The following is a 25,572-nucleotide window of genomic DNA, read 5'->3' on the forward strand; positions in this document are numbered from 1 at the left end:
AACAGATGTGAACTTGATGGAGAGTTCTCTGGGAAGATAGAGAGTGGAAGTGGATTATAGGGAGGTAGGAGGAAAGAGTTGTCAGAATGTAGTGTACATCTCTGAAATTATAAACGGCTACATTGTAATCATATCTTGGTAGATGGAAGTGAGAGGATTTGTGTGTGAGGCCAGTTAGAACTATACATAGAGAAAGTCTGTCTCAAGAAACAAAACAAAATAGAAGGCAACATTTGTTAGGAAAAATAGATGCCAAGTTTCTGCAAAGTGACCCAGGAAACCATTATAATCCATATTCAGAGGTGTTATCAAAACTAGGTGGAAGCTAATAATAGTATATTGCTCTGCTGTGTGACCTTCAAAGTTAGTGATTTTTCAGGTTAATGAAATGCAAGTAAAACTAGAGGGCTTTCTAAAAGTTTTCTTTGGTAACATTCCGCCTCCCCTCATGTTGTCATTTGTATAGCTATTTTAAACCTAAGTAGTTCTAGCTTGGTTTTATCTGAAGCAGTTCCTGGGGTTTAAACATTCTAGTTTGTGTCTAACGTGGTGTTTTGTCCACCACAAGTCAAGGACCTAAAGTTTATATGGCTCTGGTCTCCTTATGGTTGTCCCTACTGGTTTTAATGGAGGTTGGATTACCTATGAAGACAGTAACATATTTTCAGACAAGTGGAATCCCTACTTCAAAAGTACTGGCCAGGGTGTCAAGAGTTACATCAAACAAATTCTCTTCTAATATGGACACAAAATGTTTTCTTGGCAGACATGCTCATGTACAATACAATGTAGTATTGTATTATGACTGTATAAAAGATATGTCTTTCTTCTGTAGGATGAGGGAAATATGACTTTAGAAGTAGAAGCTTGCGTTTTTGTTTATAGAAAAGAATACATAAGGCAATTGAGGCTTTCAATATTGGTTCCCTTAAAGCTACCTGTGCCTACCCACATGACATGGGTAGGTGCAAGACTTCCCCTAAAAGAAGTCACTTTTAACTCTATCACATGTGAAAAGTAGCATGGTAGGGTTATTACAGCAGTATCAGCTTTATACAGAAGGAATATTACATTTTCTTGAATTTCACATGTAAACTATTTGTAGTTGTGTTGATCCAATTGTTTCTAATTCAGCTTAAAACTCTGCATTTATATAGAAGATCATTCAAGGAAATTGTCTCTAATGTGTTGATGTCATATTAGAATGCTAAATGTTAGTGTTTAGGGAAGGTTATTTGTTAAAGGGCTTCTGTGACTGGCCGTCACCTACACCTCAATGAATCACTGTCATTTTCTTTAATTCCCTTTTGTATTGAGGACAGTAGAATGAACATTACTAACACATGTAATTATGGACTTCTGTAAAATATTAACAAGATTTTTAATGGGTCATTTGTCTTGCTAAATTTCAGTTTTGTCATCTGTGAAGTGTGGATTAACATACACTGCCCTTTTCTGCTCAAGGAGTGATTGAGTCATGTGATATTGATAACGCGTGAAAACATATGATAAATGTAAAGAGATTTAGACATGGATTGTATCATTGAATTGTGCTTTTGTCTCTTTAACATTGATCCGACATTAGAGGACTGGTCTCTCTTGATCAAAGCCTGATGTAAACTAATAAATGACCCAATAAGGAAATGAAGGATGTGTAGCGGCCTAGTTGTTTTATTATTTTTTCTTATTTCTTTCTTTTATGTCTCTTCTGTTTCTTCCTCATTAAAACAGTTTTGGTATGAACCATGATGGAATTGGAAATTCTTGTGGGACGAAAGGTCATGAAGCAGCAAAACTTATGGCAGCTCATATTACTGCAAATACCAACCCCTTTTCCTGGTCTGCCTGCAGCCGAGACTATATCACCAGCTTTCTAGAGTAAGTCACCTCTGGAGAGTATTGATAAATTGCTCTAGAAGTAACTCATTGCTGGAAGCCTAATGCACAGTGCTTCAGGTTTTGTGTGAGTAATTTTATTGGGCCCACTTACATTTCAGGCCTCTCCAACATGCTTTAATAAATCATTGTGGCACATTTTCCAGGTGTTACACAAAAAGTGAATAAACTAGAAGTGGAATGACAATCTAAGTGTGATTGATGTAATGAGTGATTAGAAATTTTCAGTAAAAGGGAAGCATTTTCAGAAAGAATTTACATTCGCATAATTTAGTAGGGAATAAGCCAAACTTAATTCAGTATTCCATGATGTTGGTGGAAAAACTGAATTCTTTAGTAGTGTCAAAGCAACAACCAAACTCTGCATCTAGGATGCAGCATTTTGAGGAAGAATTTAAGCATCCATCTTTTCTACAATTTGGGAAGCTAATTAGTGGTTATTAATGTAAATCCCAAGAATACGATTCTGTACATTTATAAATATGATTGAGCACAAGTATAACTGTGTTTAGGAAAAGAATTTTTTTTTCTCACATCACTCATGTGGGCACTCATATTGGACTTTAGGACCCAGTAGACTTGAATGTTGCTTTCTGTGTGGCCCAGGCATGCTAATTTCTTTTTACTCTTAAAGGCTTATGAGTTTTTAAATGAGTTTAAATCATAATTCTTGTATCACTAGATATTTTGTATATCACAATGTTCAGTGCTCTAATATATAAATCAATTGATATTCATTAAAATCATAGCTATTACTATTTTAAGTAACATCAAGGTTGCAATAGTTTATTGCTGTATTATTACTTTAGCTCTTTGACTCTAATTTTTCACTTGGGAGGTGAGATTAAATGTAAAACGTACATTTTTTTTAGAAAGTAGCTTATATTATACTTCATATTAACACAATTGTATTATAAAACTTTTAAATTAGACAGTTTATATGGGTTAAAATTATGCCTTAAAATTTTTCTTAGCTAATAGTAGCCAGGTCATAGAGTCTGCAAACTTATAATTATGTAGAAAAGAAAATTTAAATTACCTGGCACAGATATTGATTCAAAAATCAAAGATGAATGTTGAAAATAGACTTTAAAAAATTTGTTAATGCAATCATTCAATTGTGAATTCATTTGAAGAAGTTGTCCTGAATAACTATATTGTGAACTAAAAAATTTTAATCTTAGTAAGAAAATATTATAATATTATACTTGCCTAGTGTTAGATTGGGTGAAGTGCTTTAAAAAGACAATAAAGAATTCATTTTATATCTTTGATAATTTCTAATGCAGGCCATTGAAAATATCATTTTTAAGGTGTTTTTTATAAACTCATTTACATAAATTGTAAACACTAGTGAAGTTCTCCTCTGCGCAATCTCGACCAGACCTGAAATTTCTCTCTTGTTTTGGCTTTTGTTTTCAGAATAAAATCCTACTCTCTGTCATCATAAAGACAAACTGTGTAACATGCTCAGAATTTGTGTGTATCTTCAATGGCAATCTTCTCTTGAGTTTTAAAAGTACAATTTCATCCCTTTCATATTCTCTTTCTGTCCCATTTGTGGTTATACAGTTCATTAGTGAGTACCAGCCCTGTATCTAAAGACAAGGACCATAGCCTAAGATTTCTGTGCCTTAGACATGTATTAAATTTTGTGTGTTCCTTTATGTACTAAAACATACAGAAGCATAGATACATGGACTACTTTTGAGCTCCTGCCAGGTCTTGTGTAGTTGGAACTATATTATGGATGTTAAGACAATACAAAGGGACTGGATTGCTGCTAAAATACAATGACCTGACCACTAGTTTGGTGAGGGTTGAGGACTAGTAATCCTCAAATTATAGCAGTCATTGAATTAATGAAAGTAATTAATCTGAAGACATTAATTAATCTTCATTACTTTCCTGTATTTTGTATATATAAACAAAATGAGTGTTGGCAGGATTCTAATGGACTCATTTATCTTGTATTTTATAAAAAGTGTTTTTTTGGGTATCTTTCTCATGGAAATGCCTGAAGTTAAAACCACTAGGAAATGGGTAGATGTTGGGCAAAATAAAAGGCGTGGGAGAAAACTCAGCTCTCTCCTCTCCTCTAATAATATAATAAATAAATAAATCTTATTATAATTTGTCCAAGTAACAAAAGATTTTAAACACAAACTTCATTTAATAGATCAGATGACTGGATCACAAAACTAAAATAGCAATTTAAAAAGATTTCTTTGTTTCATTTTCTATCAATGGGCATAATTTCTTTAACAGCTATGAGCAATAAATCTTTATCTATATTTGTATCTATATTTGAATCCGGAGGTGTTTTGCATTTTGATCCAGAATTGAGTTTACATCTGTGTTTTGTAGTTGGCTCAAAAAGGGTCCTAGCACTTTATTTTAGCTTTTCTTTTCAAGAAAAAGAAACCTTGAAAGAAGCAATTGCTAAGGAACTGCCACCCAGTCAACAAAGTGCATACTTTCCTCTACTTAGAGACTGTATAGAACAAGAATGATTGGTGACTTAGCAATGAGCTTTCTATGATTTATAGAGATCCATTATTCACTGTTTAATTGGAAAAACAAAACCAAAGACATGGCCTTAAAATGCCACCAGAACACAGTCTCTCATGTAATTCTGCAACACTAGGTGCTATTGATCAATCAGGAGATGGTGTTTACCAACTCCCAATATTTTTTTTCAGATTTCTTTAACTCGGTGATTCAATAAGTGGTTCATGAATCGCCCAGAAGCCGTCCTGATTAAATAATAAAGAACCCATTTCCGTTAAAATGGACGTGTTATGCCAGCTTCTGATGTTTTCCGAAGACGGCTTTGCAGGTAGTGTCTTTCCTATCTGCCTGCGGGACTCACTTATTTACTTATTTAGAAAATACAAAGAGATAAACCTGGTATGAAAGCTTAACTCATTGACTATGGGCTAGTTTACCAGGCAGTGAAAATCAGGGAGCTGTAACTCAGGACAGTTTTCCATTCATTCCCAGCCACTAAGAAGTGGTTGAGAGCAATTCCATATTATTTCTAAAATATATGGGGGTTTTGTGAGTCATCTTTTACCCTATGTAAAATTTGTCAAATTGCTTGAACTCTCAAGGAGCTATAGCACAATTGCTTGCCATTTCAAGTTATATACAAAATCCATTTCACACAAAGGTGGAAGCTGATTAAATGCAGACTGGCATTGTTATGGCTGAAGGAGAATTAGAAAGAGGGTTGAGAGAAGCGATTATGATGGGCAAGATGGCCAAAGCACTTATATTTGCTATCTAGAAATTGCTTTTGAAGCTTAACTTCATTCTATTAAGTGGAAAACATCTTCTTAGGTGGAGCCTACCCTTACCCTCCCCCAAATTGTAATGCCCAAGAAAAAACCTGGTAGAACAAGTTTGTTTCTCCTTCAGCATATCTGACACATGGAGACTCTTGCTCTAAACATGAGTGTATTTGACAAGCTATAATTTTGCGTAGAGTGGGTACTGAGTCAACCATTAACAGCACAAGATTTGTATGTTTGAAGCCTCAACTTTCATGTTGTACAGTGAGTGACAGGAAAAAGAGGTTTTATTCTAGATCACTTTGCACTTACCTGGTTATTATATTGTTATGTTTAGTTCAAACATTGTTAGTTTCATTAAACATGATAAGTATCAGCATAGCTTTGTGAAAAAAACCAGGCGGCATTAAATTACATTTGCGTTGTTGTTCAGGCACTGTAAGTTGTGTACAACTTAGGTAGATGTCCTTTTAGATTGGCCCACTGTACAAACTAAAGCTCCATTCTTTAGAATCTGCTTTATTAAGAATCAACCTTAAAATTCAATTAGTACTACATCCTCATGTATTCTAGAAACAAAGCCAGGAGGACATATTTTATAAAGATCTATACATTTTGGTAGGAGACTGAAATTTGGCTCATGTTCTCGTTTTCAAGGTTGACTTTGGGACCCTGAATAAAGACTCATTAAACTGGAAGTGGGTACAAAAAAATGACTTTCCCATCACAGTGCAAAGAGTTTTGGAAATATAAATATATTTTGATTTACTATGAATTTTTCATAATCAACAAAGATGTATATTTTTAACTGATACATATTTTACCTTGTCTCTGAAGGTTAAATAAAAATACAGATTATTTATTTAATAATTTTCTATATTTTAACACATTAACTAGGGTTGGAATTTTTGTTGGGAAATATGAACTACTGGAAAAGTAATTATAGATTAAATTTTATGTATCTAGTTTTACATTGGACAAATATATTAAAAGTTATAGCCTCTTAATGAAGACTAATATTTAGTTTACTAATGAGCAAAGTTTAAGTTTTGTGAATGAAAAAATTTTTATGTGTCCCTCAAGGCACAAACTATTTACCTTAATAAGTGATATTAATGAAAAAGTTACAGAAAGTATCTTTGAATTTATCACTGCTTTTGTTATTTTGACACTAGTGGATTACACTAGGCTTGGCATAGTAAGACTTAATGCTTCTAGTTCACTAAATTCTGGATTAAACTAGAACTTTCCATGGCTTCTGTTTTGTTATAAGAACATTATAAAGTATAAGACTATGTAACATTTTTATAAAAAGAGATTAGAGATACCAGATACATTGATACATGAACATATAAGTTATGTTACCCAATCTTCAATGGGGTATTTCAACTCCTTTTAAACAGGAGTCCTAAATAAGCAGATGAGTAGTGAGGAAGTACATTATTGAGAGGAGTACAGAGGCAGCATATTCCTATAAGCCCGGCACTTAGATGGCTGAGACACGACAACCAAGGGCACCTTGGTCTCTATAAGGAGAACTTGTCACAAACAAACAGACAGAATAAAATAAGAAAATCATTGTTGTAAATTCTATTAGGGCAATATAGGAGATCAAGGATCGGGGGGGGGGGATGGAGGACTGTAGGACAGAAAAGTGAATAAAAGCAAAATATGATGATGTATGAAGAAGCTACAACAAAACTCATTAATTTGTATGATAACTTAAAAGTAATATTAAAGGATTACCAGTGTACAATCTACACCCCCCCCCCAGAGAAGCTAGGAAACAAGGAGGAACCTAAGAGAGACTTACATGGACCTCCTGAGAATAGTAAAGGGACAAGATCTCCTGTAAATTGGGAGCATGGGGGGGGGAGGAGAACATGAGGGATCAGGAAGGTTGAGTTGGGGAAGAACAGAGAACGAGAGCAAGAAAAGAGATACCTTAATTATGAGCTTAATGAGAAATCTGGCACTAGGGAAATATCCAGGGATCCACAAGGATAATCCCAACTAAGAATCTAAGCAGTAGTGGAGAGGCTAACATATATGCCCTTCTGCTATAATGAGACTGATGACCACTTTAAATACCATCATAGAGCCTTCATCCAGTAGCTGATAGAACCAGATGTCAGCTGGGGGGCCTGGAAAGTCTTTGGGGCCTTTGGCAGTGGAACCAGTTTTTATCCCTAGTGCACAAATGGGCTTTGGGAGCCCATTCCCTATGGAGGGTTACTCTCTCAGCCTAGATACACAGGGGTTAGGGTGGGGAGGGTGGGGAGGGTCTAGGTCCTGCCCCAAATGATGTGACAGACTTTGATGATCCTCTATGGGAGGCCTCACCTTCTCTGAGTAGTGGATGGGGCATGAGATGGGGAGTTGGTGGGGGGAATGGGAGGATGGGAGGGAGAGGGAACTGGGATTGGTATGTAAAATAAGATTGTTTTTAATTTAAATAAAAATTAATTTTAAGAAATTATTAATGTAGGGTTTGGGAGATTGCTTAGTGCAGTGTTTCTCAACCTTGGGGGTGGTGACTCCTTGAGGGTCGAGCAACCCTTTCACAGGGGTCAATATCAGATATTCTACATACCAGATATTTTTCATTATATATATTAATTATTATATATATATATTAATATATAATTAATAACAGTAGCAAAATTATAGTTATGAAGTAGGACTGAAGATAATTTTATGATTGGGGGATCACCACAACATGAGGAAGTGTATTACATGGTTGTAGAATTAAGAATGTTGAGAATCACTGGCTTAGTGGATAAAGTGTTTGGTATGCAAGTATGAGTACCTGTACCTAAGTTTGGATCCCAGGACCCATGCCAAAGGCCAGGCATAATGGAATATACCTGTACACACAAAGTGTATATGTGGAGGCTTGGGGCTACCTGAATCTTGGGGTTTGATGGCCAGCCAGTCTAACTAAAACAGCTGGTTCAGGTTCAGAAAAGACTGTCTCAAAAATGAGATGGAGATAATTGAGGATGACATCCTGAAACTAACCTGTGGCTTCCACACAACTACAGGTGAGAGTGCACCCTTACACACATTTTCACACATGCATATACCATGGGGGAGGGGTAGAGAGACAAGTTCCTAATGTAAAATCAGAAATCAGACATTACCTCATGAACATTTAAAAATCAGAAGAGCAGTTACTCATAGGAAAAAATTTATTAGAATTGAGTGCTCAGAAATTCTTTGGTTAAACACACACATGCAAACACACACACACACAGAGGAGGGACTGAGAGGAGAGGAGGGAGGGACTGAGAAGAGGTGGAGAGAGAATTCTTCAGATATAGTTAAGTCCACACCTGACAGATCTGTGTTCTTTGCCTTCTGTGTCTATATCTGTACTACTTTAGGATGGTAGTTGACAACTTAGAAGCATGAAAATATCTTGAATTACTGTTCATCTTAAGAGTCAATTAATGATAATTATGCTCAGTTGGGCAATGGTGGTACATGTCTTTAATCCCAGCACTCAGGAGGCAGAGTCTGGAGGATTGCTCTGAGTTTGAGGTCAGACTGGTCTACAGAATGAATTCCAGGACAGTCATGGCTACACAGAGAAATCCTGTCTCAAAAAAATACAAATAATAATAATAATAATAATAATAATAATAATAATAATAATGCTCTATATACTTTACTTAATTGAAAGTAATAGAAAAGACAACAAGAAAACAATAGATAAATTTTACCAATATATACAACTAAACATTTGTGATGCTTAACTCTAGTTAAGAATTAAAAGATGAAAATGGTTCCATCCCTCAAATACATTCATCAAACTTTGCCTTGTTCCCAGGTGTGATTGTTAAGAGGACAGTGCTATCTATCTATACACAAAGTGAGAACATGTGGGATGGGGAAACAGCTTCACCAGCCACACAGATACTTGCTTTACTGGAGGTCACCTGACTGATAAGCCTTGCTGATGTGTCATATGCAGTCATCACAATTCTAAAGGCCTTTGTTGATATGGTATTCCTAAACATGGGCTAACTTTTAAAATATACACACAGTTTTCTTTCATATTTTATTTCATGGAGTATTTTAATCTTCTGTAAAGTATACTGGGCAAGGAGAACTGGCCTTGTCTAGCTATTTAATTAGCTACTATTAATACAAAAGAAATAGGTGCTTCCAGAGAACTGAAATAAGAATACACTTTGGGAACCAACTCTCTCCAGAGTTTTGGCCTTAGGTTCCAACAATGCCTGGCACTGTTGGCTCTCAAGGCCCTTTCAGTGCTTGTCTGATCTAATTTCTTTAAAAGAATATGAACTATTGGTTAGAAGATCATTAGACCTCAAAACAAGAACTTCTTACTAAATGAAGCCAGTTTCACCCTCAGAAAAAAGTTACTTCCTTTGTGTATCTATCTCTAAGTTCCCTTTTGAGGGGCACATTGTTCCACCTCTGAACTTTTGAGCTTAATTTTCTGTGTTTCTGAAAGTCACTGTATGTACTATTTGTAATGGGTTCTATACTGGTGCCAGTATGTAGGACATACTGATGTCCTACACTTTTTTTTGTTGTGCTACTGATAAATATTTATAACCTACAAGGTCATGTAAATTCTTCAGTATGTAATTATATTTTTTCTTTTGATTTATGATAGTATTTACTTATTTTTATTTTATGCTCAATTCCTTTCATAAATAGTTTTGTTGCAAATGAAGATGGAACTTATGATTTGGAAAGAAAATTTAGAAGTTAATGGTTTAATTCAGCCTTCCCATAAATATTCTGTATTATCAAAATAGTCATTTTATACTATTGTACTATAAAATTCTACTTGTCATTAACTGTAATATATTTTTGGAATTACTAGGATCTTTCTTGACCAAAGTTTACACATCATAATATTAAAAGAGCTATTTTTAAAACTCATCTAACAATAAATGTACTTACTGAGGTCCAGGACCTCAAGTGCAAGCCTTGAGCAGTACTGACTGAAATGTCAAAGTCCATCTGTGTCAGTGCAGTATTATTGTTGTATCATTTTCTTAAATTTGAGCAAAGAGAAGCACAGAGCAGAGAAGGCAATGTTGCAGCCCTTTAGTCTTAAAAATAGTACAGTTCAGCTCTTAATCATGTGAATTTGCTGCTATGTAGACAGACATTTTATATAACAAGTTAACTTTTGCATTTTACGAAATAAAAAACTTACAGGTGAATTTGAAACTCATTGTTTTATATGATTCTTTCTTCTCTGTTTGTAAATGAAAATTTGTGCTGTCCTAAATAACAGTTGAGGAACTTCAACTTGTGAAGTTATTTTCCTTTGGCAAAGTGGATGGAAAAGATTTGGGGAAAAAAAGCAAAAGTGCTGGCACAATGGACAGGAATGTTGGAAAAAATTTTTAAGTGTTGGCATAGGAATTCTTTAAAAATTCTAACTCACATGTGAAATGAAAGTAAAAAAGCATCTGTCCTATTTTATGCACACTGGATAAATAAGAATGAACAATTATATTTAGCAAAGTCTAAAGCTCTTTAAACTAAGGTATTCTGTCTAGCTTTTGGCAACCTTTATGTTATTTGTTCCACTGAATTAAAATATTATGTTTTAGTGAAGACATACTTTGTAAAGCAGAAATTATGTAGAAAGGGAACATTCTCTTTTCCTAGTTATGATGACCTTAGATGAAATAAGAAATCTCTAAGAGACTAAACATTTCTAGTGTATGTGAGCAAGACCTTTGGACCTTAGCCCCAGTTGCAATTCAGCCCACTAACTGGTGCCATGTCTTACCATAGCATCTTTCATTCTATCTAAGGGTATAAATTAAGTCTTTAGGATTATGGCTACAATTATTTTTGTTTAATTTTCCACAATTCATGTTTTTAATTCTACTACCAGATGTGGTCATATTTTCAATGAAAACAAACAAGAAACTTAGAGTAATATGAAATTCTGTTTTGATCCTTTTACAACTAGTTTAAACCAGTATTTTAAAGGCCAACAAGACATTTTCAGATTGTTGTCTGAGATGCTTCCATTGTTTTTTGGTGCTGGAGAAAAAGAATTTGGAGCTCTCATTCAGGTGTCTGTAAAACTACTCTATTTTGCTATATGATTATTAGTACAATGTGTTGTTTTCATGCATCAAGTTGTTAACACAAAGATCTCAACACATGGTTTCATAATTGTGAGTGAAATAGTTTACAGAGTACCTAATTTCCTTTGATCCTTTATGTTGAACAGTTCAGGCCGTGGTACTTGCCTTGATAATGAGCCTCCCAAGCGTGACTTTCTTTATCCAGCTGTGGCCCCAGGTCAGGTGTATGATGCTGATGAGCAATGTCGTTTCCAGTATGGAGCAACATCCCGCCAATGCAAATACGGGGTAAGAGGTCTTAATCCTTATGTTCAGTCATTTATAAATGTTCTCTTATGACACATGTTCAAGTGGAATCACGATGAACTTTTGGAGCATTAGTAACTTACATAATGCCTTGACACTAACTTTTCTGATAATGTTTATATAATATCTATTTCTAAATATTTGAGTAATACTAAATTAACATATTGCACAATTTTTGTTAAGGAAGCAAATGTAATTTTAGTAACTTCTCATGCATTTGTTTTTTAAGTCTTCAGCTCATGATGCCAATTTTACTTTGTCTTTTAAAATATTTTAGATTTAAGAGACCTCTCTTCTGCCTTTTCCTGGCACTCTTATAACTGTGCTAAAGGGCATTTTTCACTGGCTTCTTGCCTTTACCTTAATTCATTCTAGCTAGAACTGAGTCATTTCAAGTTGCTTCACCCACTGCCTACTTTCCAACACAACAACCCAGAAGGAACAAGGTGACATTAGCCCAAATAATGAGAAAAAAGGAAATAGCTGTGGAAAAAATTGTAAGCATCATGATTTTCTCTTCATGTTTGCTTTAAAAAGTTACCGTGCCGTATTAGAAATAATTAAGAAGTTCTTTTTAAATTTCACAAATATTTTTGTCTCTAGTATAGGAATGTGTTGAATGCAAAAGCAGGATTCTAAAATGTCAATCTGTGTGCCAAAAAATATTTAGGCTTAAAAATCAAATACAAAGGCTTGGTTCTTATTGTAGTACAGATAGTCTAAATTCCTAGAAAATGATAATAGTATGCGGAATTAAGTTTTACCATAGTATTATTAGACTACACACTCACTCCACCATTTACTCCTCTTTGGCATGGAGCAATGGGAGGCCATAAAACACATCTCTTGGGTGACAAATACATTGTTATTCTTGGTAGACCTTGGCAGTGTTTTCAAGATTCTGTGTGATTATCTGGGCATGTACATCCACATGTAAAACTGATATTTTTTCCCGTTTCTCTGTAAGGCCTTAGTTCTGAAAGGATGTAGTTTCTTTTGTTCCTAAATTGTTTTTTCCTTAAAGAAAGTCACTCAAGCATTAATCACAGTCACTACATGCACTCAATGATCAAATGAGTTTAGAGGTGCCTTACAACATCCCTCTCAGTGTGTCCCATTTTTCTGTTAGCTAGTGAAACAGTCTACATTTTACTTTTCATTTTGAAAATTGTGTTTGAACTCCATCCATAAGCTTCTATGGAAGATAATTTATATTATTACTACTATTCTATTTATGGGATTTATTAAAGTAATTTTTTCTTTGATGAACAAATTAATTTAAAAATTGATTTGATTCTTCTCATTTAATCTTGAAAACCCACTCATTCCACGAAGATAGAAATGAGACAAGTAGCAATTACAAAACTGGATTTTTTGCTTTTTGAATATTTCTGTATAATGCTTATGCTGACTCCTGTACCAGAAATAAAATAAAATCAGAAAATTTTGTGAAGACTAATTAGCATTTATTGACATAATTTCTTGTATTTTGTCGTGAACCTTTTTTACTTTGTTTTTAGTGAAATACTGGTTTCACTAGATACATATATTATCTGGAATTTTTATGTTTTTATATTCTACTGTACATTTCTAGTTAGGATTCTTCTATTGATTTTATTTATTTATTCTTTTATTATATATCAATCTCAGTTCCCCCTCCCTCTCCTCCTCCCATTACCCCCACCTTTCCTCACCCCCACTCTCCAATCCTCAGAGAGGGTAAGGCATCCCATGGGGAGTCAACAAAGTCTGTCCCATCACCAAGTTGAGGCAGGACAAAGGCCCTCACACCTGTATCTAGACTGAGCAAGGTCTCTCTCCCATAGGAAATGTGCCCTAGAAAACCAGTCCATGCACTAGGCTATCCTCTCACTAAGGTTCTTGATCTCTAATAGATTCTTTAAGATCTCTCCCACTTCTTGAACTTGTATCTAAAAAATTGGGTTCACACAATTCCCATACCCAATTTACACTGGGTTTTTTTTTTATATGTTTTCCTAACATTTATAATATTTCTTAATACTACTTTGGAAATCAATTGAGTCTTTGAAGAGTGAGTCTAGTCCGGTTACTACTTTGTGCTCTAGGAGGTAGCTGAAGGGAAACATAACCTGAATGTAACGTGCTAAAGTGTGAGCTAAACACAGTTGTGTGGGACTAGGGAACAGCTGATTCCTACTTTGAAAGCTATTTTATAATGGCTTCTGGAAAGATTTTAAACAATGACAGAATGAACCATAACTGCTGCAATGATACCTTTTTCCATCCCTTTCACTTCATCCACTATGTAGTGATTGAGAGCTTATCAATGTTCAGCTCTATAGGTTTTTTTTTTTAGTGAATTCTTAGTATATGCATTCAGTTATATACATGTTAATCATAGTTGGCTATTTTATTTGGAGCACAATTTTCCACAGTCATCATGGCATATTATCTATTTTTGTTTTCAAATTATCCATATATTCTATTAGAATAGAAAAGAAAATATAATGGTTATAAATACAAAGAGCAGAATAGCAGAGTATAATATATAGATTAATATATTTGCCTAATTGAGTAATCTTTAAACAATATGCAGTGATATATAACTGATGTATCATTTTATGATATACTTCAGACTTCATTGATACAATTTATAACAACTTTATAATAGTTTATAGATGGGGAAACTAAAAATACAGCGAGTGATTTATACAGTCGTAGATTAAAAACATGTAATGATTTGAGTCTGTTACATCTGTTGCTTCTAGGTATAGTAGTTGTGTTATAAAACAAAGATTGCAGATGTGTTTTGTTTTAGAGAATACTTGTTTAGTTTCCATCAGGTAATGTCTCATTTCTGATTAGTAAAATTCTCAAAAACTCCTTCTTAGCCCTGTTTTTTTGGGAAAGAAGTAATCTCTAAAATTATTGTTTGGGGACACACATTCTCAGATGTCTGAAATACTACATTTGGCATCTTGGAATGATGGGATTTCTTAACACCACTACTGCCACTGCCATTACTACCACCACCACCACATCAACAACATTTCAAGTAGCTCAGGCTCATCTTAAACTTGCTATGTAGTTGAGGGTGACCTTGAACTCCTCCCGAGCCTCCTATCTGCTCCTCTCAGTTGCTGGGATTCTAGGCATGTGACATCATACCCAGTTTATGTGGTGCTGCGGATCAAACTCAGGCCGTTGTGTAGGTCAACTAAGCTATATCCTCAGTCTTATTTCTGTTATAAAAAAGTTGGGGGCCCGATAAATGACTGATTCAATAAGTAAGGGCATTTTACCACCAAGCCTGAGGACCTGGCTTTCATCTTGGAACCTGCATGGTAGAAGGAGAGAACTAACTCCTGCAAATTGCCTGACCTCCCTAGCTGTGTGTGAAGTTTGTGTGTGTTCTTCTTTAACATAAGATGCAGCATGGAAAGCTAGATCTTTACTATATTACCTTCAAATATCTTCCAACTCTGATTCTAAGGATGATTTTTAGATACTTCTTAGAAAAAGTAAATTGCAAATAAAACAACAGACCCATTGTCTCCAGAAAATTTTTTTGCTTATTCATAGCAACAAACTCCTATAAAGCTCTGTAGAACCTATTATGCCACTTTTCTTCCACTTCTCACTTTTCTTTCATTTTCAATATTTTTTAATTATAAAATAATCATAAAAACTAAGCTGACAGGCCAGGCATTGGTGGCACACACCTTTAATCCTAGCACTCGGGAGGTAGAGGCAGGTGGATCTCTGTGAGTTCAAGGCCAGCCTGGTCTCCAGAGCGAGTGCCAGGATAGGTTCCAATGCTACACAGAGAAATCCCGTCTTGAAAAACCAAAAAAAACCCAACCAACCAAACAAACAAAAAAAACAAAAAAACAAAACAAAAAAACAAAACTAAGCTGATAGAAAACATATTGAAATAATAATAAGTTTAAATGTAGAAAGGAATTCACTTATAGGCTTATTTGATATATGTAGGGGATCTTTTTGGCTGTATTCCAAAAAGCATAGATTAGGACTTTTTTCAGAATTTACTCTTTATTTCTTCATTCTGTCATTTTAAATCATATCCAAAGCATGGTTTTCAGATAACCCTTAAGAATTTAGTATAGGTTATTGATATCTAGTATATAGTTAACTATTAACTGTGAAGGGAATGAATATTCATCTGCAGGTAGATTTAAGGCACACAAGTTTTATAGATATCATAGCTTTGTGTAATTTGTGGATCCTCTTAATATATGTGAATATTGCATAAATCATCAGTAGTGTTTTGTGAATTCTATTTGTTTTAATATAGAACTGAATGATGGTCTGCCAATAGACAAGCTATTCTCATCAATAAATGAGAACACATTATCTAGCGCATGGTTTCATAATATAACATAATTTTTGGAATGTAATATTTTTAACAAAATATTTTAAATTTAAAAGGTTGATCACAGTTTTCTATTACCTATAATGCCAAGTTGACCATCAGTAAATTTTATTCATTCATGGAAAATTTTTCAGTGAATAACAACCTAATTGTTTTTGTAATCTTCAGGTAGCAAGAGCATATATATACAAGATCACATATACGTTTCTTGTGCTAGGCACATAGCAGACATCTAATAAGTGTTTCCATTTCTTCTGGAAATACTTGTTATTTGTGTTTGATTCTGTTCCTGAATAGCAGACACACTAATGGGGGAAGATGGGCTTTCTGTGCTTTGAGCATGGAAAGCTTAAGAGTCACATATTGACTCAACTTCACCTTTTACTCTAACTCAAATGGAATTTCTCTTCAGACAGACCTTCTGTCTGATCACTCTCTATACAAAAACTTCTCCCAGTAATTCTGTTATATCATGTTATTGAATTCCATAATTTTTTGCTTAGTTGATTGCTTGTTAGTTAAATGATGACTTTATTGATAATCTTACCTAAACTTATGCATATTTGTATATTTGTATGCATAAGTCCTAGAATTTTTCCTTACTTTTTTCTCATTGCCATGTATTACTTCCTAATATAATATTTATTTTAATTTTGTTTACTGCTAAGTACCCTACTAGAATCTGTATAGCTTGCATTTAGAACAGTTTCCACCTCATTGTAGGAACTTGTAACAACATTCATGCCAGCTATGTATTTCTCCCATAGAGCGAGACTTAGGTTTAATAAGGCAGCAGCTGTTTACCCCCAGAAAAATCGTGCCATATCAGATTGGGAGCTTGTCTGGCAAGTTACTATTGTTACCACACTGGGTCCTTAAGTTTTGTTCTTGGTTTTTGATGATTGTGGATGACTGTTCTACCACTCTCCCGCCCCACACCCCTATAACTTGTGTGTGTGTGTGTGTGTGTGTGTGTGTTACAGCACCGTTTATGATAGACACCAGGGAAGCACCCAGATCAGTTATAACTTGATTTCTCTAAGTTCTGCATTCAAAATGTTTGTTGTCTTCAGCAACAGGGTCTAACTGTCTACAGACTACAGCTTTCATACCTTATCCATTTTGCTTATTATTTTATCACTACAAATTATGATTCAAGTCATTATTGCTTTGTCATTAAGAATCATTCATGTAGGACAATGGCAGTGGCACACACCTTTAGTTCCAGCACTTGGGAGACAGAGGCAGGCAGATAGTGAGTTTGAGGCCAATCTGGTCTATAGAGTGAGTTCTAGGACAGCCAGGACTATGTAGAGAAACCCTGTCTCAAAAAACCAAAACCAAAACAAACCAACAGAATCATTCGTATAATTATGAATGCACTTTATTAGTATTTTTGAATATTGTTGGCTCTTTGAACAATTTTTAAAAAATAGATGTAGAGAAATTGGAAGATAGTGTTACAGAAATAATGAAAAGTATATTGAGAAATACATATAAGCAAAGTTTACAGAAAATGAGTTTTAGTAGTTTGGGTTTTTTTGTTTGTTCATTTTGTTCTTTACTTTAAAAGGTAAATGCAGTTTTTAACTCTGCAAAAACATTTTCAAAACTTACAGTTATCTTTGATTTCTAAAGTAGGTATATAAATTAATTATTAAAATTTCAGGTATTAAGTATATAAAAGTTGTATTGAAAAAATAGAATTCTCTTAAATATCTTAAGGTAGCATAAATATTCTTCAGTATGATTTAATACAGACTTTAGAGTAAAGAACTCTTAAATATTTTATTACCTCATTAGTCTCTATAATCCAAACATATATATTTACTTGACATATAATTGTTAAAAATTTGCTTTGATATTTATTTCCCTCAAATTCCAAGCCAAATCCTAGTTCCAGAGTCACATGTAGGCTTAAAGGCCAATATTTTTACACTAACTGTACATCTTCGAGATTCCCTTTCATTTTTATAACCATTTAGTTATCTTTTTTTAAGCCTTCAAATTGTTGATTATTTAAGTAACATTTCTAAGTCACGTGTTGTTGTTGTTGTTCCCTTTCTAGAATCTCATTCATTTAATCACCTACTTAATGGGTTTAAGCTCTTTAAGAACTAAGTGTGGGTGCATTATCCTGTTTAGTTAGATCCCTAGACATAAGCTAGGCCGTAGGACTAGCATATGTAGGTTTCTATTTCCTTTTGCTCATGATCCTTACTAACCTTTTTGGAGCTTTACTCTCCTCATTGACCAGCTTTATTGCAAACATGAGGGAAAATGCTACTGATAGGAAAATGATGACACTGACACCATTGTACAATTACTCCCAAGGACCCAACACAGCATAGAGGTTAAAGTTTCCCTCAGACTGGAAATCATTCATTATCTCTGATTATGATTTGAGGATCTCCAGCAGGTTTTCTCATAATTAGAGAAAAATCATGAATCATATAAAGACATAAAAAAAAACAACTTGAAAATCCTATAGAAAGTACTTCCTTTTTGGCTATCGTAAATGAGTTGGCAGCTTCATTTCATAAACTCAGATTCTAGTGAAGATATGAAGGCAGGTGAAGAAACCATGAAAAGAAAACCTTTTATATTAATTTTTAAAGATAATTTTATTGAATTCACTGCAAGAAGGCTGTGGGATGGGCAGTAACCAGATTACTACCTGCCTTATGCTAATTTTTAAAGAAAACAGATTGATAAGTGATTCAAATTTCAGTTTTTATTAACGTGATATCCAATGCATGCAAATGCCCTTATAGACTTATATCTCTAAGAAGGAAGAACCATGAACTGTATAAGTGAGTCTGCAAAGGACTGGCTGCCTGGATGCTGAGGAAATGGCAGCAGGGATTTCATTGAGCAAATATTTCTGTGGGTGAAAAATAACCTCCTTAAGAAATTGAAGCCCCAGCTTGTACCTCACAAGAGAACAAAACAAAACTCTTTTACCAACTACTTTAACTACCCAATACTGAGCAAATAAATTGACTTGAAATCTGGTTCAGTGAAAACCTTAGATCGTGTGATGGAAGCAATTGCATTTGACTGTACTTCTGTAACTCATAAGCTATAGCATGATGAACTGAAGATAGGCTGCTTATGAGTAATAAACAGCATAAGCAAATAACCCAACATGAAGCCAATAATCATCATTTCAAGAGAAAATAAAAGATACGAAAACTTTGACAGACAGGTAATAAATATGGGGTCAAAAAGAGAAGATCCAAATTTATGCTGGATAGGCATTGGGTGGGGAGGGGGTGGGGGTAAGATAGGGGTATATATATTAAAGGAATCAAAATCAAAGCATGAACCTGAAAACAAAACAAACAACAGATACAGCAGAGAAACAACACCAAAATAAATCTTCAAACTCTTGAAAGCAATTAAATTGATTTTCAAAATACATTGTTGGTCTAAAAAGTGATCATAATATCTTCAAATGCTCAGGTAAGATTAATATCAGCTCAGTACTGTATATTCAATTAAAATATTTAAAATGAGGATAAATTAAATCTATGTTAAGAAAAATAAGAAAATGAATTCTTTGCTAAGTTAATTACTAAAGGATCTTTGTGAAAAAAAGAAATTGGATTCAGGGCAATGGCAAGTACACACATTATGAACAGTAGGTGCTGCTAACTTTGAGATTTTTGTAGACAAAAATTTTTCCCCAAAATTAGAAGAATAAGATAAGGTTGCCAACTTTTAATTTTTGTAAGTCATACTTTAAGCACACAGATTCTGCCCTCTGCCTTATAGTCTTTGGTTAACAGCAGCTAAGTACAAAGAATAAAACTTAAATGATGGTCTATTAAAATAAAAAAAAAAGAATGGTGTCAGGGCTTGGGAGGTGGCTCAGTGGTTAAGGGATCTGGCTGCCTTGCAGAAGGTTTCATCCCCAGCACCTACAGAGGGTTTCACAACTGTCTGTAACTCTAGTTTCTGGGGATCTGTGGGCCCCAAGCATGTAAGTAGCACACAGATATACATGTAGGAAAGAGAGTATATTGAAAAATTCTATATTGGTATTATTCTTCTAGTTTTATCAGAGAAATTTAAAGCATCAGTTTTCCTGGTCCCTATGATTCTATGTGATAGTATTTCTTCATTATGCTAACATGTCTGGTGTGTGGTAGAGTCTCAGTGAATATTCGTATGTGGAAAGGGAATATTGCCATCAGCTTTTCAATCTTTCTTTGTGATTGTAGTTGACCCCATGAAATTAAAGATTCCATCTCAAATTGTCACTCTCATGCACTGTCATTTAACAGAAATGTTTTTTAGAGGAGCTGTTGATAATTCCTTTTTCCTTCCTTAAACTTAGGGACCCAGCAGAGGACCAGATTTTGGAGTCTTCCCAAAGTGAAATTTAAGATACTAGAGGAAACCCTAGCACAGAGGCAATGATTTATTCACCTAGAGAAGTCATGAAACTAATTGTAATAAACTTGAACTTCTGTCAGGAATGATGAACACATGCAAGAAAATTGTTGCTCTTGAGCTAAGCTTGGGGCAGGGATAAACACTATTCCCTTCCACTAACTGTGCTTATCACCTTATATATTTCATTTAGGAAAGTAATTTGAAAGGATGATCTTTGTTATATAGAAATTCCTCAAGAGATAAAAAAAACTTTCAGCCTATAAGTAACTTCATTACAGCTTCAAACCTTCATTAAAGTGTTTATTCAGCAATTACTATTCATGTGCATCTAAACATGTTGCCCATATTCTACAACTTCCTACCTGGTGTGGAATGAGCTTTTCTTGTATTTTGTTTCTGTCTTCCTAAAGTCAATATCAAAATTATTTCTTACTCAAGATGAAATGCCAATTGTGAATTCTGCTGGAAAAGCTTTCTGTGATCTCTATGACTACTTTAACAGTGCAAGTGTATTTTCCAGTGTAGGTCTGCAGCCCCTACTTGCATGTAGCAATGTATGATAAATTAATACCTAGCAAAATGCCAGTCTTTAGGAAGCCACTAAGGTAACAGATTCCTGATAGATGCAGAAATCTGTCTTTCAAATATTGAAGGAAGGTGTATCATCAATCTTGACATCACAATTGAGAAAAGTACCTTGATCACTTGCCACTTTTGGTAGAGATTTTCCCAGGTGCTTTCAGAAAATAATGTTTCTATAACACAACTAAATTGTATGTTTTCCTAATGGATGCTCTGAATATTGTCTTCTATAATAGAATCCTCTTGTATAGTCATGTATAAAGTACATTTTAGGCTTCTTTTGCCTTTGTCTAAAGTAAGATCTAGACCCAACAAAAAGAAAAAGATATTAAGAGTCTTGTTCAGAGATAAACTATGCATTATTTTTTCACATTTTAAGTATGTTTTTCTATTGAATGTGTTTTTATGAACTCATTGTTGTTTGAATTTGGATAGGCTTTTAGCAAATAGATCAGTATTTTAAAACCTTTAAATAGTAGCAGTCCTGCTGCTTCTAAAATATTAAACTAAAAGAATGTACTGAAAATACATTGTAAGAAGAACACGGAAGTATTTTTTTTTATTGAGTTCCATTTTAAAAGGAGCATTTTAGGTTGATACTATGATTCCCAGAATGTCCTCTAATATTTTCTTTTTAGCTCACCAGTCTCTAAAGTTAAAAAAATTAAGTATAATTATTTTTTTAATATTTTGTTTTATTTTGTGTGTATAAGTGTTTTGACTGTATGTATGTCTGTGCATCATGTGCATGCCTGGTACCTATGAAGGCCAGAAGGCATTGGATTCCTCAGCACTGGAGTTACAGATAGTTCTAAGCAGTCATGTGCATGCTGGGAACTGACCTGAGGTCATCAAAATCAACTTGTGCTGTTAACAGTGGAACATCTCTCCAGCCCCTGATTATCAGTGTTTTAGAGCCTAATACATATTGTATGTCACCTCCTGACTGATAGAGGACACACCTAATAGGAATCCAAAGATAGCCCCAGCAATGTGCTCTAGTGTCATATGGGGATTTCAGTTTGTAGAATCACTAGTTTCCATATTTTACTGCTTTCCTCCTCAACTGTGTCTATGTCACATGGTTTCTTTTTAGTCTGGAGAGTTCATACTTCACTTTAGACATAGCCAGATAATAATCTGATATCGTAAACTAGTATTTTGTATTGTTGGTATTGAAAAAGTCTTATAATTCTATTCTGAGTCAGAAAATAATAAGGAAGGAGGTGAAAATGTCATAAATAGAATGATTTTATGAAAGTTTACACTCATTGTGCTAAACTATTTAATAACTGAAAATAACATTTCTAGATAATACTTAGACATACAAAATTTAGAAATGTCTCCAAAATGTACCTCATATCTCTTTAAATTTATCTGTTAAATTCCTATCTATATGACAGTGTCTGTTTCTCTCTTCCCTCCCTAGTATACTACCCATTTAAAAAATTGTTTTTATTTGAATGTTGCCTAAGGAATCATTCACCTGATGATGTTCTGTTTGCAATTGTTAAATTTGTCAAGCATGAAAAAATTTTTCCTATGGACTCTTTTTTCATTATTTTTCACTGTTATGATAAGATACCCTGCAGTAGACCCAAGTTTAAATGATCCTGCTAAATGAATGACCTACCCTCTGAAAGACCTTCACCTTAAATTCTCTTTCAACTGTAGCTTGCATAGCAGCAAGCGGTGCTGAATGGCTGTGAGTGCATGATGTGCAAGAGATGCACATGCTTTTAACCTCTGTTCCTGATCAACTTGCTTTTGCCTTCTTTCCTAGGAAGTGTGTAGAGAGCTCTGGTGCCTCAGCAAAAGCAACCGCTGTGTCACCAACAGTATTCCAGCTGCTGAGGGGACACTATGCCAGACTGGGAATATTGAAAAGGGGGTAAGCACAAGTGATTTGTTAGCTCTTTGACACATAAAACTGATGAATTTCTGGTGCTGGTGTTCATACACTGGAAATCTGTATTAACTTAAGATGTACTATATTAGTTTAAGATGTATTTTGAAATAATATGTTTTTAACCAAGTGGTAATTGTTCTATCTTTATATCTACAAATATGCTTTACTTATAAAATTAAAAGGAACTAACTTCTCTGTGTCAGTTTCTCATAAAAGACTAATAATAAAATAAAAATGAAACAATTTATTGAACATGAAAATTATGGCTTCATAATCTTAGTTTTCATTAGTTTAATTTAAAAAAATCTTCTATAAGGATTGTTCATGAAGGTTTGGGCTATCACTGAAATGCTAGAGCATTTCCTAAAATGTATGTGTGTCTGGGCTCAATCTTCATCACCACACGAAAAAAAGAATTGTTCAAACAGATAAAAAAAATAGTTATATTCTGCTACTAAAATTTTCTGGAATTGTTATATATGTAAATTCTAGAATTTATTCTATTGACTGGATTTATAATTAACACTTGTCATCTCTTCTATGTTTTGCCTTCTTCCATGTGAGCTGAGGTACTTTCAACAAGGATCACACTGAATTTCAGCTTGCAGTGGGATGTTTAAATAAAAAGAATGAAAGTTTTTGGGCAGCTGTCACAGTTTATTAATTCTTGCTGACGGCTTCATTCAGGACCTAGTGCCATGTTGATGGCTTTTCCATGCTGGGTTTGGAAATGTTGGTAAATTATGCTAAATATACGAATTGGTAAGCCATTTTAAAAGGATTATGGACTTTTTAAAAAATTTATAACTAGCCAATAAAAATACAGAGACCTTTATACACTACAAAATTCTTTCTTTCTCTTTTTTTTCACCAAAGCAATAGAAAATATTAGGAACCACATTCTTTAAACAACAGTCTAGGTTTATTTTGGACCTGCCAGTCCTTGTCAAGGACAAGTAGCAATTTACATCCATCTGCACAGAAATGTACCAGTGAAGGGAGGAAGCCACAGTGGGCATCTGGTGCTTTATTAGCCATTCACTGATGGGCTGTTCTTTTCAGGGTCTGGACTGAATCAGTTTCTCATCTCTTTGAGTATCATTGTCAATAGAGCTGATAGTTTTTATTTTACTTTATATTTTTAACCAGAGAAATATTTTTCTATAAATATTCATGAATTAGAGATGTAACTCAGTGATGGAATACTTTCCTAGCACTCACAAGGTTTGACTTTCAGCACTACAAAAAAAGACAGGAAGTAAACATCTCAGATCCTACCTACAAGCATTCTAGAAGTTATATAATCGCTCCAAATATTAATAATTATGCTATGAGTAGTGGCTATTTGAAAAATACACAGGCTCAACATCAATCACTTATGTGGCAAACCTGTTTGTGGTGGTTTGATTAGATATGACCCCCATAGGCTTATTTGTTTGAATGTTTGGCCCATAGGGAGTGGCACTATTAGGAGGTTTGACCTTTTTGCAGGAAGAGTGTCACTGTGGAGGTGGTCTTTGAGGTCTTGTATACTCAAGATATGTCCAGTGTGGAACACAGTCTCTCTCTTTTGCCTGTGGATCAAGAACTGTAAGCTACCCAATTAAATGTTTTTCTTATTCTGTAGACCAGGCTGGCCTTGAACTTACAGAGATCTGCCTGCCTCTACCTCCCAAATGCTGCCATTAAAGGCGTGCACCACCACTACCTGATTTATTTATTTTTATTAATAGTGCTGTGGTCATTGTATCGCTTCACAGCAATAGAAACCCAAATTAAGACAGAAGTTGGTACCAAGGACTGGGGTATTGCTGTGATAGCCCTAACCATGCATTTTTTTGGAGGACTGTGGACTTTGGTACTTTGTATCAGAAAAGGAGTTGAGCACTTTAAATGGGGATTAATGGACTAGCCTAGTAGGATCACAGAAGAAAGTGGTGCTGAGGGCTAATTGAACTGTATGGGTCTGGCTCAAGAGGTTTAGGGGAGGAGAATTTTAGTTTGTAGCCTAGAGATTGTTCTTGTGATATTTTGGCCAAGAATATGGCTTCCTGAGTATGATGTGAAGAGTTTTGAATTAATTCCATTGGCAGTCTCAAAACAGCCTAGTATTGACCCTCTTGTGTGGTATTTAGTGCTCACTCTTAGAAGATCTATAATAAAAAGGAGCAAGCTGAGAAAGGAAAAATACAAAATGTACAATTTGAGGAGAAATGGGAAACCTGGAAGTGAAATGGTGTTAAGTCCTGTGTTCAAGGAGATATACAGATTAAGAAATGGAATAAAGGGAGTGGTGACCTTAGGACAAGATCCCACCCAACTAAGTTTCCAACTTGTTAAAAGGAATTAAAGGAAAGTTTAGAAGTAAAGTGAGGGTGGGGGTACACCTTTAATCCCAGTACACAGAAGGCAGAGGCAGGCAGATCTCTGAGTTTGAGGTCAGGCTGGTCTACAAAGCAAATTCCAGGACAGCCAGGCTTAGGCAGTGAAAGACAAAAAACTGGTGAAGATGTAATCGAATGAAGAAGCCATGTTCCAACCCCAGAAATCACCAGCCCCAGCAAGCACCAGATCCTGGCAGCTTCGGTCACATGGTTCTGGCATTAGAATCAAGGATACAAGAAAGTGGTTATGGACTCTCCCTCTGTGACTAAGGAAATCCACTGATACCCAGCATAATTCAGGAGTGTTCCTCCATGGAGGCCCAGAAAGGCCATT

The 25,572-nt window shown here is 34.7% G+C and overlaps 1 protein-coding gene across 8 annotated transcripts in view; it reads left to right on the plus strand.

Moving 5' to 3' along the window:
- Adamts6 (ADAM metallopeptidase with thrombospondin type 1 motif 6) overlaps positions 1 to 25,572 on the plus strand; it is a 229,077-nt gene that overhangs the window by 87,099 nt on the left and 116,406 nt on the right. For 5 of the 8 annotated variants that reach the window (XR_003482511.2, XM_027401535.2, XM_027401534.2 and 2 more), the window contains 3 exons: positions 1,732 to 1,878; positions 11,428 to 11,569; positions 22,729 to 22,836. Coding sequence is in view for 7 of the 8 variants with exons in the window: in XM_027401535.2 (XP_027257336.1) it covers positions 1,732 to 1,878; positions 11,428 to 11,569; positions 22,729 to 22,836 (397 nt within the window). In the remaining variant the exon portion in view is untranslated. Of the gene's footprint in view, positions 1 to 1,731; positions 1,879 to 4,598; positions 4,736 to 11,427; positions 11,570 to 22,728; positions 22,837 to 25,572 lie in introns of those variants that run through there. The other 3 variants (XM_027401539.2, XM_027401540.2, XM_027401541.2) reach the window with 3 other exon arrangements.

This window comes from Cricetulus griseus, chromosome 2 (genome assembly GCF_003668045.3).
Source record: "Cricetulus griseus strain 17A/GY chromosome 2, alternate assembly CriGri-PICRH-1.0, whole genome shotgun sequence".
Taxonomy (NCBI): domain Eukaryota; kingdom Metazoa; phylum Chordata; class Mammalia; order Rodentia; family Cricetidae; genus Cricetulus; species Cricetulus griseus.